This window comes from Mastigoproctus giganteus, chromosome 1 (genome assembly GCF_048544385.1).
Source record: "Mastigoproctus giganteus isolate SK-2022 chromosome 1, ASM4854438v1, whole genome shotgun sequence".
Lineage (NCBI taxonomy): Eukaryota > Metazoa > Arthropoda > Arachnida > Uropygi > Thelyphonidae > Mastigoproctus > Mastigoproctus giganteus.
The window spans coordinates 128,528,675-128,546,310 of NC_143575.1; the positions used below are offsets into that span (position 1 = coordinate 128,528,675).

Consider the following 17,636-nt stretch of genomic DNA (forward strand, 5'->3'; position numbering starts at 1 on the left):
CACACACACACACACACATTTTGCCCATTCACTCGCTCCAAATGTTTTCTCTAGTTCTGCATTTAATCTGTTTTAAAACTATCAACTTCTACAATGGCAGGAAACAAGGCATATCACTGCAGCAAGGATCTAGAAAAATTAGGCAGATGGGCTAAGAAGTGACAATTGAGGCTTAATATTGGTAAATGCAAGATACTGCATATGGACAGCAATAAATCCTAGAATATCATACCATTTAGATTATACACATTCAAGGTGGTGGAAAACGACAGAAAACTAGGGGGTAATCATCCCACATGACATTCTTTGAGCAGTGCAGACAGATTCCTGTATAGCTCATGGGGTTCTGTCAATGATATACAGGAACAATTCAGGCAGGAATTGTTCCTGTACAGCAAAAATAAAAAAAAGGATTAAAAAGAAATAAAACTAGGAAGTGACTATACCATTGTATTAGGCAGTGGTTAGGCCACACCATGAGTACTGCATACAGGTCTGGACGCCTAATTTTAAGAAAGATGTGGATCTCTTGGAATGGTTACACAGAAGAGCAAACAAAAAGTAGGGTACTCTTACTGCAAAAGTTTGCTTCTGAAAATTGCTGAACTTGGAAACTAGGCACTTGTGAGGAGACTTGATTGAGGTGTTACAGGCTTTAAATGGATTGAGTGAACTTCATGATGGTATTCTAATTCTTTCTCAGACAACGCACACAAGGAGATATAAACTTAAATTGAGAAAGGATGGCTGCAGGATGGATGTGCAATAATTTGCTTTCAGCCAGAGTGTAGTTGATTGTTGGAACAAACTACCATATGGTGTTCTTGAAGTGAGTAGTTATAAGGAAGAAATAGATATTAGACAGATGACGTGAGTAGTGCTCCCCCCAGTGCTTTAAAAGCTCACTTCTTTGCATCATTTTCCAGTACTTATAATAATGTATAGCATTATTATATGAATCATTACATTATTATATAATAATGTATATATATTACATTACACTCTTCATTCAGATCAAATGAAGAAATCTAAACATAAAATTGTAAACACAAATGTGTAAACTAACTGCAGCACAAGATATGTGGTAAAAGTGTCATGGCCAGGAGTGATGTGTTTAAAGTTTGGCCTTGTGACCTATGAGGCATCTCTCACAAGAAATAACTAAAAATGTGATTTTCTGTTTTTGTCTTTATGTATTAGTACAAAGGTTGGGCACCGTATAAGGTATGTTCATGTCAGACTGCACTTGGGATTTCTCCCATCTCTGCATGTGTTTACCATATCGAGGACAGTGCACTATCAAGCCAGTGACTTGAAAGTGTGTGGGCCGTGTCTGTGCAGTGTGATGTGTTGTGCCCATTGTATGTCCGGCTTATTGGCTGCCAGGCCCTTAGTGGGGCCCAACCTTGCCCGTACCTTGCCATATGAAGCTATCTGCATGTATCCAGTATCACAACAAGTTGCTTTGGCAGTTCCTGCCACCTACTTTCGTGGGATTTCAGTGGCTAGGACCTAAAAAAAAAATTTTCGCGCATTTGACACATTGAGATTGCTGTTAGGAAATGCTGTTTGGGGTTTGAACGCAGAGAGATGTGTTAAAAGGCCTAATAGGTTGGGCAAAATTTTGATGTTATTAAATTTAGATATGTGAGCTATACGATGAAAGATAATAGTGGGAGGGAGGGGAGGCTGAAGACTGGGGAGTAGAAGTAGAAGTAAGGGGCCGATAGAAGAGATCACCCCTGCTAGGCAGTGTGGCATGCCCATGCCACATCAGAGGAAAGTTTGGATGGAAGGTGAGGGAGGCAATGAAAAGTTACTTCCCCCTGCCAAGGATAGGGGTTATTATGTATTATTATTATTATTATTATTATTATTATTAGCTAAATGGTGCAAGGAAGCCTGAGGCTTATGCTGCACCAACCAAAAAAAAAATTCCCGAGTTACCCTGAGAGAGAGAGAGAGAGAGAGAGAGAGAGAGAGAGAGAGAGAGAGAGAGAGAGAGAGAGAGAGAGAGAGAGAGAGAGAGAGAGAGAGAGAGAGAGTCAAAAATATAAGGGAATCACCAAGAAAGAGAAGAATGATGATATCCAGCTCAAGACCCTGGGTGTGCCAGTGTCTTGAGCTATGCTGCTGCAACAGGATCTGGAAAGGTTGAGCAGATGGGCTGAGAGGTGGCAAACGACGTTTAACATTGACAAATGTAAAGTACTACGTATGGGAAACAGCAATCCTAGAGCAACGTATCAACTCTGTGGTACTACACTGACAGTGGTAGAGAATGATAAGGACCTGGGGGTAATTGTGCAGGCAGATATGAAGTTCTCTGAGCAGTGCAGATGGGCTGCAAGAGTAGCTCATGGTGTCTTATCAATGATATACAGGAATTTTTCCAGCAGGGATAAGGAGGTGATTATTCCCTTGTATAAGGCAATGGTCAGGCCACACCTAGAGCACTGTATACAGGTCCGGAGGCCTCATTTCAAGAAGGATGTAGAGCTGCTGGAATGAGTACAGAGAAGGGCAACAAGGTTAGTGAACGGAACAAAGGGTTGCTCTTACGAAGAAAGGCTTGAGTTTTGCAAATTACAGTGTCTGGAGACTAGGCACCAGCTAGGTTATCTGATAGAGGTGTACAAAGCCTTGAATGGTTTGAGCATGCTCAGTGCTGATGGGATACTGCCTCTTGCTCAGAATAATCACCTGAGAGGGCATAAATTCAAATTGAGGAGAGACAGATGTAGGGTAGATGTGCAGAAATTTGCCTTTAGCCAGCGGGTAGTTGGTTGGTGGAACAGACTTCCATCACTTGTTGTGGAAGTTGATAGCCTAAATAAACTGGACAGGTATTTCGAACGAATGGAGGGGTGAAGTGGAAGTGTGTTTTTTTTTTTGGCTGATGCGGCATAAGCTTGCTTTCTTGCACCATATGCCTCTACTAATGCTAATCTGTTGTTATTGATACGAGCTAAATAGTGGTAAATTAATTTTTTGAATGCGTTAAATATATCAAGACCTCTAGTTCTTTCTATTAACAAAACCATACCCAGCAGTTCTTCTCTAGTGGCAGAATCATCGAACACCATACGAATAAAAATGAGCAATTGAGCTGTATCACTGACGTCTGTAGATTCATCCAGTTGTAAAGGAAAGGACACACCATTAGCAATATGAGCACGCAATTGTTCGCTCACATTTTTACTCATTTTTTCGGTGCTTCGCATCACAGTATTTTGAGATAATTGCAGATCTTAAAGAGCACTTTTAATTTCATTTTTGTTCTTAAAATTTTCAAAAAGAGAATCTGTTATTTCTAAAAATGCATCTTTGATGAATGGACCATAAGAAAATGGTTTGCATTTTTCTGCAAGAAGATTACTCACTTTAAATGATGCTACAGTTACTGCTTTAGATTGTAAATTAGGTGTTATGAAGAAATTTTATTGCTCGAATAATCTGGATTTAAGTTCCTTTAATTTATTTTTTCTAAAGTCACTATTAGGCGGAAAATCTGATTGGTATTTACCATGGAGTGCGTTGAAGTGCCTTTCTAAATTTCTTTTTTTGGGTCTAGCCACGGAAGCATTGCAAATCAAACAACAACATTTTTCTTTTTTCGTTACAAAAAAGTATTCTAGTTCCCACTCTTGATGAAAATGATACGTTTTACTCTTTTTCGTAGTATTCATTTTAAATCAAGGGATATTAAATTAACATATAAGTACTGTCCAGTTATTAATATTAAGTAAGCAAAATAAGAATTCGACACATACACTATGCTCTCCACATTGTAACTGCTTGAATTTTCACTAGACCACAGAGTACTACTCTGTGGTCTAGTGAAAGACTCTGTGCACTAGGCTTGTCTAGTGCACAGAGTAGTAGTCTGTGCACTAGACAAGCCTACCTGCTGAGCGGCGACAAGAGTAGTCATGTGGTTTAATGGATTTGTGATAAGAGTATGCAGTGGGGCGCATAATAATAATAACATTTAGATTTTGACTAATCTATTTTTTATATACAGTCAGTCCTTGTATAACACGTGTTTACACTACACGAATTTGATCATACACGATTTATAAATAGGGGAATGATATCGTATATAACATGAACCGAATTTGCTTATGCACGATTCGCCTTTGTGTTTACAAGAAATGGCAGTTGGACCGGAATCACCCCAACTGTGAACGCCACACGATAGGAATGAAGAGAAGATTCTGAAAATGTATTTGTTTTTTATATCAGTGAAGGGGAAACGCATTTCACCATAATAACGTAAAATTCCAGCTATCGGTATTATCGCAAATGCAATTAGATCGAGTTTACTACCAGTTTACGACAGATTCCACTAGCAGGAATGCAACTGGAAATTGTTTTTATTGTTTTATGGTAGTAACCCCCAGAAATGTTCTTTAGTAAAATGTGAGCTAGTGAGGTAGAGTTGTCTTTGCCTTTACGGTGTTGTTTATTCAGTTGCTATACGCGCACAGCTTTGTTTATGTGTATCAAGCGTGCCTCCTCATTTTGTAATTGTGCTTTATTCCCTTAAAAGGTGTAAAAAGGAAGCGTCCTGGTGAAGACACTACAGATTCAGAGAGAAAAAGAAAAGCAATATTGATAAACAGAGGCGGACTGGGTCAAAAATTCTTAACCAGGAAAATTTGTAGTGGCCTCATACTAGCGTTTAGGGCCAAAATAACACCGGCCTCCGACCCACCGTGGTTTCCTTGGTAAGGCTTATGGCCAGTCCGCCTCTGTTGATAGAGAAAAAATATGAAATTATGAAATGCTTTGAGTGAAATGAAAGACCATGTGATATTGCATGTGCTGCAGGCCTAAATGAGGCAACGCCGAGAATTACAAAGAAAATAAAAACAACTTTTATAGCAGGAACAACTCAAAGTGTAATTACTGTACGTAATAAAATACTTACATATTTTATTATGATTATTTATTGTGTTTGGTAATGTTTTGGTTACAAATGTGTATTCAATCTTGGGGGGGGGGGGGGTCGGCATCTAACCCTATTTTTCCCATTGGGCCTGTTGTTTATATTGCATGATTTTGCATTGCACAAGGGTTTCTAGGAACACAACTATCGTGCTATACGAGGACTGACTGTATGTTTAAAATTCGTTGTGATCGACCGAAATTAAAGCCTCGATCGACTTGTTGACCACCCCCTGCTCTTTACTGTACATAAATAGCATTTCCATGCTTATGAACAATAAGAGGTTATGAGAGTGATAGAATGAAGCAATTTAAATTTACTATTACAGCTTCCCAAATGCTTGGTCCACTCTAATGAAAATCACATATAGCTATATAGAGCAATACATATATAGTTAGCATATTACTCTACAGCTTTACATATGAAAACTTAAAAACATCCATAGTTCTTAAAATAATTTTCTAAATCTCATGAAAAGTCACCTGTAGGTCCAGTTTATTTCCCTCTATCGTTTGAGACTGTTGCAGATTCAAAATTCCATGATTTCACTATAAAATATCACTTTTATTACGGAGCTCACAAAAAACATGACTGCTTCAGTCAAGGCACTAGGGGGGTGCCCTTGGTTAGGCACTATAATAAAACACACCTAAAATCAACTCCTGGGGCCACAAAAAGGGTGGCCCCAGAGGTTGATTTTTTGGGTTTTTTTTATTAATATTGCAGCAGCCAAGGGATTAAAAAGAAATAAATGAAGTCTAAAGTGGTAATGAGTTGGGAAAAAGCAGTTACAGGGAACCATTTCCAAAAAAATTATCTTCCTCACTTTATTGAAGAAATATTTTATATGAGAAAGTTTAAAGACTGAGTCTTTTATGAGAGAGGGGAGGGAGGGGGCACAAAAATTCAGGGTGTGATCTGTGAACAAGAATTAGATATCATACAAAAGATAGTATATACTAGATAAAAAAAAAAAAAGATTAAAGAAAGGGAAAAAATTTTCATTCTGTGAGTTTGTAAGGTCATCCTAATATATTTAATCCTTGGATAAATAAAAATGGAGCTATTTTTATTCTTTTATCATCAGGGCTTCAGTTTACTTAATTTATTGATACTGAATATACATGCAGTTCCCTCTTTACGAGATTTCACTTTACAGGTTCCCAGGTTTACAAGTTTTTTTTTCTCAAGTATCAACAAAATCGAAAATATGAACATTTAATTGCGAAAAACGAATGTTAAACATTCATAAATACCGCATTTCAAACCATGCACATAGCTATACAATACAGTGCACCTTGCTTAACGATATTCTGTTCCAGAGACACCATCGTATCGTGAAAATATCGTAATGTCAACCAAATAACACATTGTTTTTTAGTTATTCGTGCCGAGACCTCAGAAGTTGAAATTTTTGCTATACGGTATAACTAAGCTATTTATCTCTCTAAAAGGTCATTTTTATACTGAAAATTGCACTACACTTTCATCATCATTATGTTCAATTTTGAATGGCTTTGTTGATATTTTTCTAAAGAACATTTCTGGAGGTCATGACAATAAAACAATAAAAACAATTTGCACTTTCCAGTTTATTGGGCTTCTTTTCTCTATTAGTGCAATCAATTATAAACGGGTAGTAAACTCAATGTTATTGCATTTGCAAAAATACCGATAGCTGTATTTGTGTGGGTTTTTACATTATTAGGGTGAAATGTGTTTCCCCTTCGCTGCAGTCTTCAATCATATAAAAAACATAAATTTTCAGAACCTTCTCTTCATTCCTTTTTTTTTTTTTTTAAAGTGTCATAAACTTGTTACTCTGCACGAATCATGTTAGTTGCAATCTCACTTGCACATGTCGTGTTAGTTAGTTGCAATTTGTGTATGAAAAATGCTTATGCATGCTATCATGAAATTTATAAAGAAAAGAGAAGAGATTATCTTGGAAACAAACACCTCTTGAAGCATTTCTGAAGAAGACTCCTTGTGCAAGAAACAGCAATGAGTGTTGACCCAACAATGAGAGATCAGCGAGTGTGCATTTAGTCGATGATGATGAAGAATAAACATTCTTTTAACATTTGTAAGTCATAAATAATTTCTTTTTTATTATAACTTGCTTGATTTTACTAGTGTGAATAGTTTCATTTCTTTGGATAAATCAATCATTGTTTAAACATAAACTAATTAGCTAACTAATTTCATTGTTGAGAATGTAACCCGTTTTTAACATTATGTCTATGGGAAATAAATTCCCGCTTTACAAGCGCTTGCTAAGAACGAATTAATTCGTAAAGTCGGAAACTACCTGTACTTTGTTTCTTATTAATTTATTGTTCCATATTGTTCTTGATTATTATATAGATGTTGTTTACAGTCATCTGATATTATTGATGACAGAATTTTTCTGTCTTTTTTGAAAAAAATTAGTTTTTGCTTTCTTTTTTTTTTAATTTTATTTTCACAAAAAATAAAACCACATTATAATTGGAATTTTTTAAAAATTTTGCAGATTTCTGCTTAGGTTTGTTAACAAATTGGTTACCAGGTGTGCTGTGATAGTCTACATTGCAAAAAGAGAAGTGATAAGAGTATTGTTCACTGTTATATGCTGTCATTTTAAGTACTTCTGGAATGTGAAGTTAATGAAGAGTGCCTTTCAATCAGATGCTAAAGAAATACGATGTAAAATTTCAGAACACATATACACAAAATTTTCCCATGTAAAATCTGAAAAAGGTAACATGTTCATCTTTTGTACTATATGCAGATGTGATTTTTCAGTTTTAAGTGTCAGGAAACACTTAAAACTGAAAAATGTAATCAGACGTTAGCAAACAAATAAACATTAACAAATAATGTGCAGTGCATAGTAAGAGATGCAAAAATAGAGGTTGTATTTCATGGTGATGATGATGTCATATGTGCCAAATGTTTATTTACATCTTCCTCTGAGTTGTGCTGGTATTGCAGAGATGTATTGCATTCAGAAATATGTTCCCTGATAGTGAAAAAGCCAAAAAATACAGTTTTGGAAGAACAAAAACAACAGGCAATTGTTAGTGAAATTGCATGGACAGGGAAAGAAGAGGTAATGAAGACTCAGAAAAAATGAGCCAATTTTGATTGCCGCAGATGGCAATAATGAAAGTGATTCAAACCAAAAAAATCCTGTTGTGGTGACCTTAAAAAAAAATTTTCATTAATTATAAATTTTAACCATCCTTGTACATTATTACACATCCAACCATTAATTTATACTTAATATATCACATTATTCATATACATACCTATATGTATTATAAAAGTTTACATTTATATTTGTTTGTATCAGTTCATAACTTTATCAAGTGCATGTACAGAGGACATGTTGGATGAGACAATAGGATTTCCATAATGTTTTTTATATGATGTCATGGCATGTACATAGTGATATAAACTAGTGTGAATAGTTTTAGTCATCTGTTTCTGTTAGATATGTGTCAAACTTAGGTCCTATAGGATTAAGGCTATGGCTATGGGATACTGATCTGGATGATTTAATTGTAAAATTATACCGGTATGTGAAATGTATAAAAAAATATAAAAGAATAAATATTCAGGTGGGAGTATAAGTAGTGTATATGTGCCAGATTAATTGAAATGATATTAATAAAGTAACTCAAAAGTAATAGTTTTTATCATTTTTGTACTCTAAGGCTTATTTATTTTATTACTCTATGATTTTTTTTAATTATCTGATACAAGTAAATCAAAATGCAAATATGCATATTATTTTTTGAGGTGTGGATTTTACACTTTGGTTTTGCCATATTTGGGTTGGCTTGATCTTCTTAGATCCTATCATGGTTTATTTGGATCTGTTTTGTTATTTATGTGTATGTGTGTTCAAGGTTAATGTTTCAAATGTATAGTTTCTTGCACCATTTTGCCTGTTTTAGTACAAAAAGTAATTTTATTGATATTTAAGTAAAAAAAACAAAAGTAAAATTTGAAGGCAGTCTTTAAATTAAAGCCACTACCTTCATGGTGATTTTTCACTTCCTTTTAATGGAACAATAAAATAGCTAACTTGTAGAAGAGTATCATTTAAACATATTTTCCTTATTGGACTATTTTAGCTTGCAATAGCAGTAGGGCGGGCAGCACACGTATATCCCTTGTCATTCCTTTTGAATTTGGGTCGACACCACAAAGTCCCTTATGGTTTTCAGCATGTACTTTTCTTTTCAGGTAAGATTAGAACTTTGCTTTATTATAAATTTAGATCTAAATACAGCTTTGTAAATTTTAAGTATTTATATATTGTTAAGTTCAGAGATTAATAGTTTTAATATAAGCTCATAAATATTAACATTCTGTGTTTTATTTTGTAATAAATATTTTTATTCAGCTGTTTATAATTATGATTGCATGGGACTATTGCTTATAAATCATTCCGTCATCCCGTAATATCATTCTGTAGTTGCATGGATTTGTTTAGTGTTCGAAATGCAGTGATTCCCTGACTATTATTGGCCTCATGGTCCTCTGTTGAGATGGGGCATAATGGTCAGTCTATTTTTCATTTTATTATTTATTATTTTCAATTTATTTTGTCCTGTAATGTTGTTAGTCTGTTTCCACCTTAGCGAGATTTCACATAATTCGGAAACAGGTGCCATCAAGAGGGCGCCGCTAAATTTCTTTTAATTGACTTAATTTTCTAAATTATTTTAGGAACGTTGCTTCAACACTACCCTCTTCTTCTTTATCCCCCCTATATATTATGTTATTTTATTTCACTAAGTTCTTTTTCACTCTACTGGTTTGCCATGCTACTGGTAAATAACCTATTTTAATTTAGCTTATATATATATATATATATATATATATATATAATTATATAGGTAACCCTCGTATAAAAAGGGGTTACCTATATATTTTGTTACCAAATGCTAACAAAATACACCATTTTTGTTATAATTATTGGACACTTAATTTTTATTAAAAATAGTAACAATTGAACAAACGACTTACAAACTGTGATACATATATTAATAATGGCCATATGGTGCAAGAAAACCTAAGGCTTATGCTGCACCAGCCAAAAAAAAAAAAATAAATAAAAAAAAATAATAATAATAAAATTAAATAATAATAGGAAAGGAAATACACAACCTATGCATTTCCCTGCTCCCGTAGGTAACTATCCAGCTGACCTTTGAATTTTTCCAAACTGTCAGCCTCTACCACCCATGTAGGTTACTTATTCCAGTAATTTATAACTCTCTGGCGAAAATAAAACTTCCTACAATCCAGTCTACACATCTCTCCCCATAACTTGAATTTATGGCCCCTAGTTCTAGAATCATTTATAACTGTGCCGACTGAGCTAGCCGGGTAGGTAAAGTGCCTGCCTGGCAACCCAAAGGTCGTGGGTTCGATTCCTGCCTCGGGCCGGATATCACGATGGTGCCGAACCAAACGGTTGGTTGGATATCCCGGCCACAATACACGAAGGAAGCAAGAAAAAACTGGTTCCTTTGTGTATTGATCACATCATACAAAATAAATAAATTTATAACTGTGAAAATTTCGTCCTCATTCATTTTGCTTATGCCTCTTCATCTCAGGGCCTTAAACACCTCAGTCAAGTCTCCTCTAAGGTGCCTATTTTCCAAGCTCTGCAACCCACACATTCAAAGTCTTTCCTCATAAGGACGTCCTTTTGCTGACCTCATCAGGCGAGTTACCTGTCTCTGGACCCTTTCAAGAAGCTCTGTCTTTTTTTTAGGTGTGGTCTCCACATTTGAACACAGTATTCCAAGTGTGGTCTAACAATAGCCTTATATAATGGGATTATGGCATCCTTATCTCTACTAGCAAATGTTTGATAAATCATCGATGGGACACTGTAGGCCTGTCTATAATGCTCGAGAGAACTTCATGTCTGACCGTATCATAACTCTGAAGTCCCTTTCTTCCACCACTGAATTTAGTTCAGCTCCACCAAATATAAGTTATTTTGGGATTACTGTTCCCCATATATAAAACGTTGCACTTTGCTGGATTGAAGCATAGTTGCCACTTTTCTGACCATCCCTGTTGTCTGTCTAGATCACTCTGAAAAAAGCACTGCTTAGCAGTGATCATTAACTACTCCATTCTTTACATCATCTGCAAATTTAGACATCACACCCTCTATCCCTTCATTGATGTCATTTAAGAAAATCAAAAATAACTGAGGTCTCAATACTGAACTTGGGGAACCCCACTTCTTACATTAACCTAATCTGATGAATAACCATCTATCACAACCCTCTGCCTTCTGCCCTGAAACCATCCTGCTATCTATCTAAATATTTTCCCTGTGATTTCAACCTGTTCCAACTTATAAAGTAACCGCTCGTGTGGGACAAGTGTGTCAGATAATGTACATTCATTTAATTTTCTTACTCTTTGTTACTGCCAAGCACAATCAAATGAGAATGTGTTCTCTGTTACACATTATCTTCACTTTCTGAAATTTCTTTCACAGCATCTAGATTTCGTGTATCTTTTGCTCTCTTTAAAAAATCAGTAATCTGGGTTTGTTTGCTTTTGCTTAATAGATCTTTGTAAATTTCATGGTAAGCATGTAGTTCCCTTTTGAACTTTGTGCTCCTTTCAGTCGAAGGATCTGCATTAAAAAAAACAAGATTCTAATTGCTCGGCTAAGTTTATACCTTCCCCTATGCTTTTTAGTGTAAAATTTGGAAACTTCAGAATTTTCATCTGTGCTATCATCCTCTGAATTGATTTAGTTTACCTACAATGCCGTTTCCACCAATCTACTTCACCAGCCTCTTTTCTACCAGTAATTCTTGAACTGCTTCAGTAGTCACACCATCAAAACCTCCCCCTCCTGCTGACTTAGCAAGTTCTACTATCTCACTGATTCCATTTTCTGCCAGTTTGACCATATTTCCTGAATGAACTGACTGGCTATACATTTTTCCAACATGCATTTAAGTTGACGGTTTTACTTCTTTGAGCGATAAAGTTATGATTCTGAAAAGTCCACAATTGAAAAATGTTTTCATGCCTCCATCACTCTTGAATAGATTTAGAATCAATTTTTTCCAAAATCCACCGAAATGATTTTCTAATGTGAATGAGTTGAAGGTAGATATAATGCCTTGATCTAATGACTGAATTAAAGAAGTTGTATTAGACGCTATAAACATTACTTCAATGTTTGGATGACTTAAATCTTTTCCGGTGGCTTGGTGCATTACCTAATAGTAATAAAACTTTGAAATCTAGATTCTTCCGCTTTAAATAGTTTCCATAGCTGGCACAAAACAATTTAAAAACCATTCTTTAAATAAATCGGCAGCTACCCAAACTTTTTTTATTTCCTTTCCAGTATACTGGTAACGCGTTTTTATTTACACCTTTCATTGCATGAGGATTAAAGGATTTATAAACTGGCATAAGTTTTATCATGTAATGTCCTGATGCGTTGCTGCACATAAGTAACATTACACAATCTTATGGTGCCTTAAAACCTGGTGCAGTTTTCTGTTTGGCTTTTTTTTCCCCACCAAAGACCTGTCTCATCAGCATTAAAAACTTGATGTGGTGTGTATCCATGCTCTTCAATAATTTTTTGAAATTCCTCTGCATACTTCTTGGCAGCTTCATTATCACCCGATTCACTTTCCTCTTGAATTCTTATGTTATGAAATGAAAAGTAATGAAATTATGTAATCAAATTATCTTATGTAATGAAAAGCAGTTTTTAAATCGCTCAAACCAACAAATTGGCAACAAATTCCTGGTTAACAGATAATTCTCCATTTTCTTTTAAATGATTATAAATTTTTAATGCCTTTTGTGTAATTTCATTTACTGCTGTCGTCAATCCAAATACTGAGTGCTTTTTCCATTTTCTCAATTATTGGTGTTTGGGGACGAGCTGTCATATTTGTAGAATTGAAAGATCCTGCAAGAACAGCAGTTCTAATTTTCTGTTAATTTTTCTTTATAGTCCAGATTGTTGCTTCATTTAAATTTAAACATTTTGCAGTGTATGATACCTCCCCCCCCTTTTTTTTAAGAAAATCCAAAATTTGTATCTTTGATTCTAGAGAAATAGTTTCTTTTGAGCTGTGCTTTTTTACTTTCCTTAAGCATAATTTAGGGCTAGAATATAATTCACAACAAAGGAATTATTCAAATATGGTTCTTAAGAACAAAGTTTAGTAATACATACCGGGAAAAATCTATAAACAAATCAAATAAAACCAAAAATAGCCTTACAAAAACCTCAAAATTCATGAACTTCACGTTTCAAAGTCACAATTTTTTATGGACTCAAACAAGCACAAGTTCAATAGCACAGAACCTAACACGACAAAATAAAATAGAGATATCTCAATTTTTTTTTTTTTTTTTTTTTGAGTCAACAGCAGGGATTCACAGAAAAGAATGGAAATGTTGGAAAATTACATCCAACATAATAGCAGGGTTTTTCCTACACAAAAACTCAAAAATATCATGTTGTGCAAGGTTTGCCACAATTCTCTAACCATGTTAGAGCGAAACCGTGTTGTATAAGTAACCCATGTGAGGGTTGCTGCAATTTATCAGTCATGTTAGAACGAAACAGTGTCATAGAAGTACCATGTTATACGGGGGTTCCTTGCGTTGCGTGTGTGTGTAAAAATCTGTGTGTGGGTATATGCCATCAACTCCAGGAACCTTATTTGCCTTTAAAATTTTCAGCAAATATTTTCCCTCAAAACATACCTTGCAGTTTTGAGGGAGTGTATCGAACCATTGAGATTAATTGTGAGGTCATCTTAGGACTCGGGGAGATTCCTTTGGATTGGAGAAGTGCCAGTGTATCGCCAATACATAAAAGCTGTTCTTAAGAGTAAAGTTCATAACTACAGACCGGTTAGTCTGACTTCAGTGGTAGGAAAAATCTTAGAGGGAGTGATTTAGAGTGAAATCCAGGGATATTTTTAGCATTAGCATTAGTAGAGGCATTAGATGCAAAAAAGCAAGCTTATGCAGCATCAGCCAAAAAAAAAAAAAAAAAAAAAACCCACTTCCACTTCACCCCTCTGTTCGTTCAAAATACCTGTCCAGCTGAGCCTTAAACTTATTTAGGCTATCAACCTCCACGACAAGGGATGGAAGTCTGTTTCACCAACCAACCACCCGCTGGCTAAAGGCAAATTTCCGCACGTCTATCCTACATCTGTCTTTCCTCAATTTGAATTTATGCCCTCTCAGGTGATTATTCTGAGCTAGAGGAAGGATCCCATCAGCATTGAGCATGCTCAAACCATACAAGGCTTTATACACCTCTATCAGATCACCTCGCTGGTGCCTAGTCTCCAGACACTGTAATTTGCAAAACTTAAGCCTTTCTTCGTAAGAGCACCCCTTTGTTCCATTCACTAATCTTGTTGCCCTTCTCTGTACTCGTTCCAGCAGCTCTACATCCTTCTTGAAATGAGGCCTCCAGACCTGTATACAGTGCTCTAGGTGTGGCCTGACCATTGCCTTATACAAGGGAATAATCACCTCCTTATCCCTGCTGGAAAAATTCCTGTATATCATTGACAATACTCCATGAGCTACTCTTGCAGCCTATCTGCACTGCTCAGAGAACTTCATATCTGCCTGCACAACCACCCCCAAGTCCCTTTCATTCTCTACCACTGTCCATGTAGTACCACAGAGTTGATAGGTTGCTCTGGGGTTGCTGTTTCCCATGTGTAGTACTTTATTTGTCAATGTTAAACTTCATTTGCCACCTCTCAGCCCATCTGCTCAACCTTTACAGATCCTGTTGCAGCAGCATAGTGTCAGTAGTGTCCTTGACAACCCTGCCAACCTTTGTATCGTCTGCAAACTTGGACATTAAGCTTGATATACCATCATCAATATCATTTATAAATACAGAAAACAATAATGGACCCAACACTGAGCCCTGAGGGACTCCACTAATAACATTAGTCCACGATGAGCAGTGTCCATTGATTACCACTCTCTGTCTTCTCCCCCTCAACCACCCCTTTATCCATAGCAGCAATTAGCCTCCAATGTCACACTGCTCCAATTTGTGTAGCAGTCTTCCATGTGCAACAGTATCAAAAGCCTTTCTAAGATCCAAGTATATAATATCAAAGCTATTCCCCGCATCCAGTTCTTTTGTGACTGCATCATAGTATCCAATCAAATTGGTCAGGCAAGACTTCCCCTTAACAAAACCGTGCTGTGTCCGAGCTATAACTGAATTCTTGTCTAAATGATCCTGCAGAGCTTCTTTAACCAGTGCCTCCATTAATTTTCCTGGAACAGAAGTTAAGCTCACAGGTCTATAATTACTTGTGTCAGCCTTTGATCCTCCTTTGTGAATTGGGGTCACATTTGCATATTTCCAGTCTATGGGTACCTCCCCCTGAGTCCAAGGAAGCTCTCATAATTATGGCTAAGGGTTTGCTTACTTCCTTTGCTGCCTCCTTTAATATAACTGGATAGATCCCATCCACCCCGGGTGCCTTTCTTGTGTTTATCTTCAACAGTTTCTCCTCCACTTTACTCCCAGTTATTTCAAGATTCTGTAGCTTACTGCTAGAGTTGAATACACCTCTGGCATTCCCCTCGCTGAATAACTCCTGTGTGAATGTCGATGCAAAATATTCATTTAGTTTGTTAGCTACCTGAGCAGGATCATCAACAGTTGACCCATCAATATCAAGTGGACCAATCTGATTCATTCCCTTCCTTCTAGAGTTTACATAAGTAAAGAACTCTTTGCTGTTTTTCTTTGCGTCCCTTGCCAAGGATTTCTCGTAATCTGCCTTCGCCTGCCTAACCTCCTTTGTAACTTGGTTGCATATCAACTTGTATCTATCATAGGCTTCTGTGTCGTGTGTTAATTTGTAAGTATCCCATGCATTTTTCTTCTCTGCCATATGCCTCATTAGTTCATCTGACATCCATTTTGGCCTAAACCTTGAACAGTATTTCTTAGTTGGTATGTAAAGCCTAGTAGCTTACAAGATAAGTTCTTTGAATGCTTCCCATTTTGAATTTGCTGTTGGTAACATCATCAGTTGGTCCCACCGTATAGAATTTAAATACTGTCTCTGTCCATCGTAGTCGCCTTTACGGAAGCAATAACCCTTACCTTTACCCCTGATGGTAGTTACCTCTTTGAGTAAATCCCACTTCAGCACACTGTGATCACTGCCACCTAGTGGTTCATTTATCTGCAGATTCTTAATGCATGAAGAATCCCTGCTGATAATCAAATCAAGAGTATTACTCCCTCTAGTTGCCTCCCGAACATGCTGATGTAGAAAACAATCATCCAATAAATCCACAAAAGCCCTGCTAGTGTGTGAGTGACCAGCCCCCAAATTCCAGTCAATATCTGGGAAATTAAAATCTCCCATTATAAGACTCTCTGATTTACTGGCCCACTCTATTTCCCTGTACAGTTTCTTATTATACTCATCAGAGTCATTAGGCCTATAGCACACTCCTACTCTCAATTTTGATCTCCCAATGCTTATGTCACACCAAACTGACTCAACACTGCAATGTCCCGCGATGTCGACTGGCTTCACTTCCTTGGTTTTTATGTGTTTCTTAACTAATAGTATAACCCCTCCCCCTTCCTATCCTGTCTATCCTTTCTGTAGATGTTGTACTCCCCAAATTGCAGTTCTGCATCTTTTATATCTGTGTGACACCACGTCTCTGATATCCCAACAATATCTGCCTTTGATGTTTTGAGCAATACCTCAAATTCATCAAATTTATTTACTAAACTCCTAGCATTGGTGTACACGCAAGTATACCTGCACCTGTTTCTATTCTTAGCTACCTTAACACAACCCATGTGTTTACTTGTACCGCAATGGCTCCCAGCAGTATCTGAAATATCATGCATCTTGTTTTTCAGGCTTCTGCTCATTCTAATAGAAGCAGTGCAAGAATCTCTTTCGCCTCTGCCAGTGGCTACTGTCAATCTATTGTTCTTTGTCTCCCCCCAAGCTAGCAGTTTTCCGACCCACCTAACACTGCCTCGATAGCATCAGCAAATATTCTTGCACCCTTTCTATTTAAGTATATCCCATCCCTCTAGAAGCAATCTTTCCTGTTAACAAGCAGAGACCACACTGAGAAAAATTCTACCCCATCATCCTTGCACAATCTCTCCAGTGCCGAATTGAGGGACAAGGCTCTCATTATGTACTTCCTCCTATCATGTCTGGCCAGGATTGCAGTCACTTTCAAATTTAACTCTAACTTGTGACTTTTTTTCCAACATTGACCTATACTTGCTAAGTAAATCCACAGATCTCCTACACTTAATGTCATTACTGCTAACTTGTACAACAGTATCACCCTTTGTGACGTGCTTCCGTAGCCAGGTGGGAAGGAGCAGCAGTGCGTAGCATGCGCTTCTTGATTAGACTAGGGTTCGAACCCGTTCGAACCACCAAATACGGAAAGGTCAGGGAATGACCACCGCATATTCACAGAGCATTATGGCCTTAGTTGCTAATGCTCCTAAAAACCAAATAACAAACAAACCCTTTGTGCCCTTAAAAGATGATATCTGCTCTACAATGTCATCAACTTTTGCCCCTGGCAGACATACCCTGGTCCTATTCCACCTATCCTTTTT

At 36.7% G+C, this 17,636-nt stretch overlaps 1 protein-coding gene across 1 annotated transcript in view; it reads left to right on the top strand.

Moving 5' to 3' along the window:
• Nucleotides 1-17,636, top strand: part of LOC150091132 (sodium/hydrogen exchanger 9-like) — a 412,040-nt gene that overhangs the window by 203,015 nt on the left and 191,389 nt on the right. Inside the window, 2 exon segments of the mRNA XM_090387366.1 lie at nucleotides 7,963-8,045; nucleotides 9,076-9,187. Of these exon segments, the coding sequence (XP_090243492.1) occupies nucleotides 7,963-8,045; nucleotides 9,076-9,187 (195 nt within the window).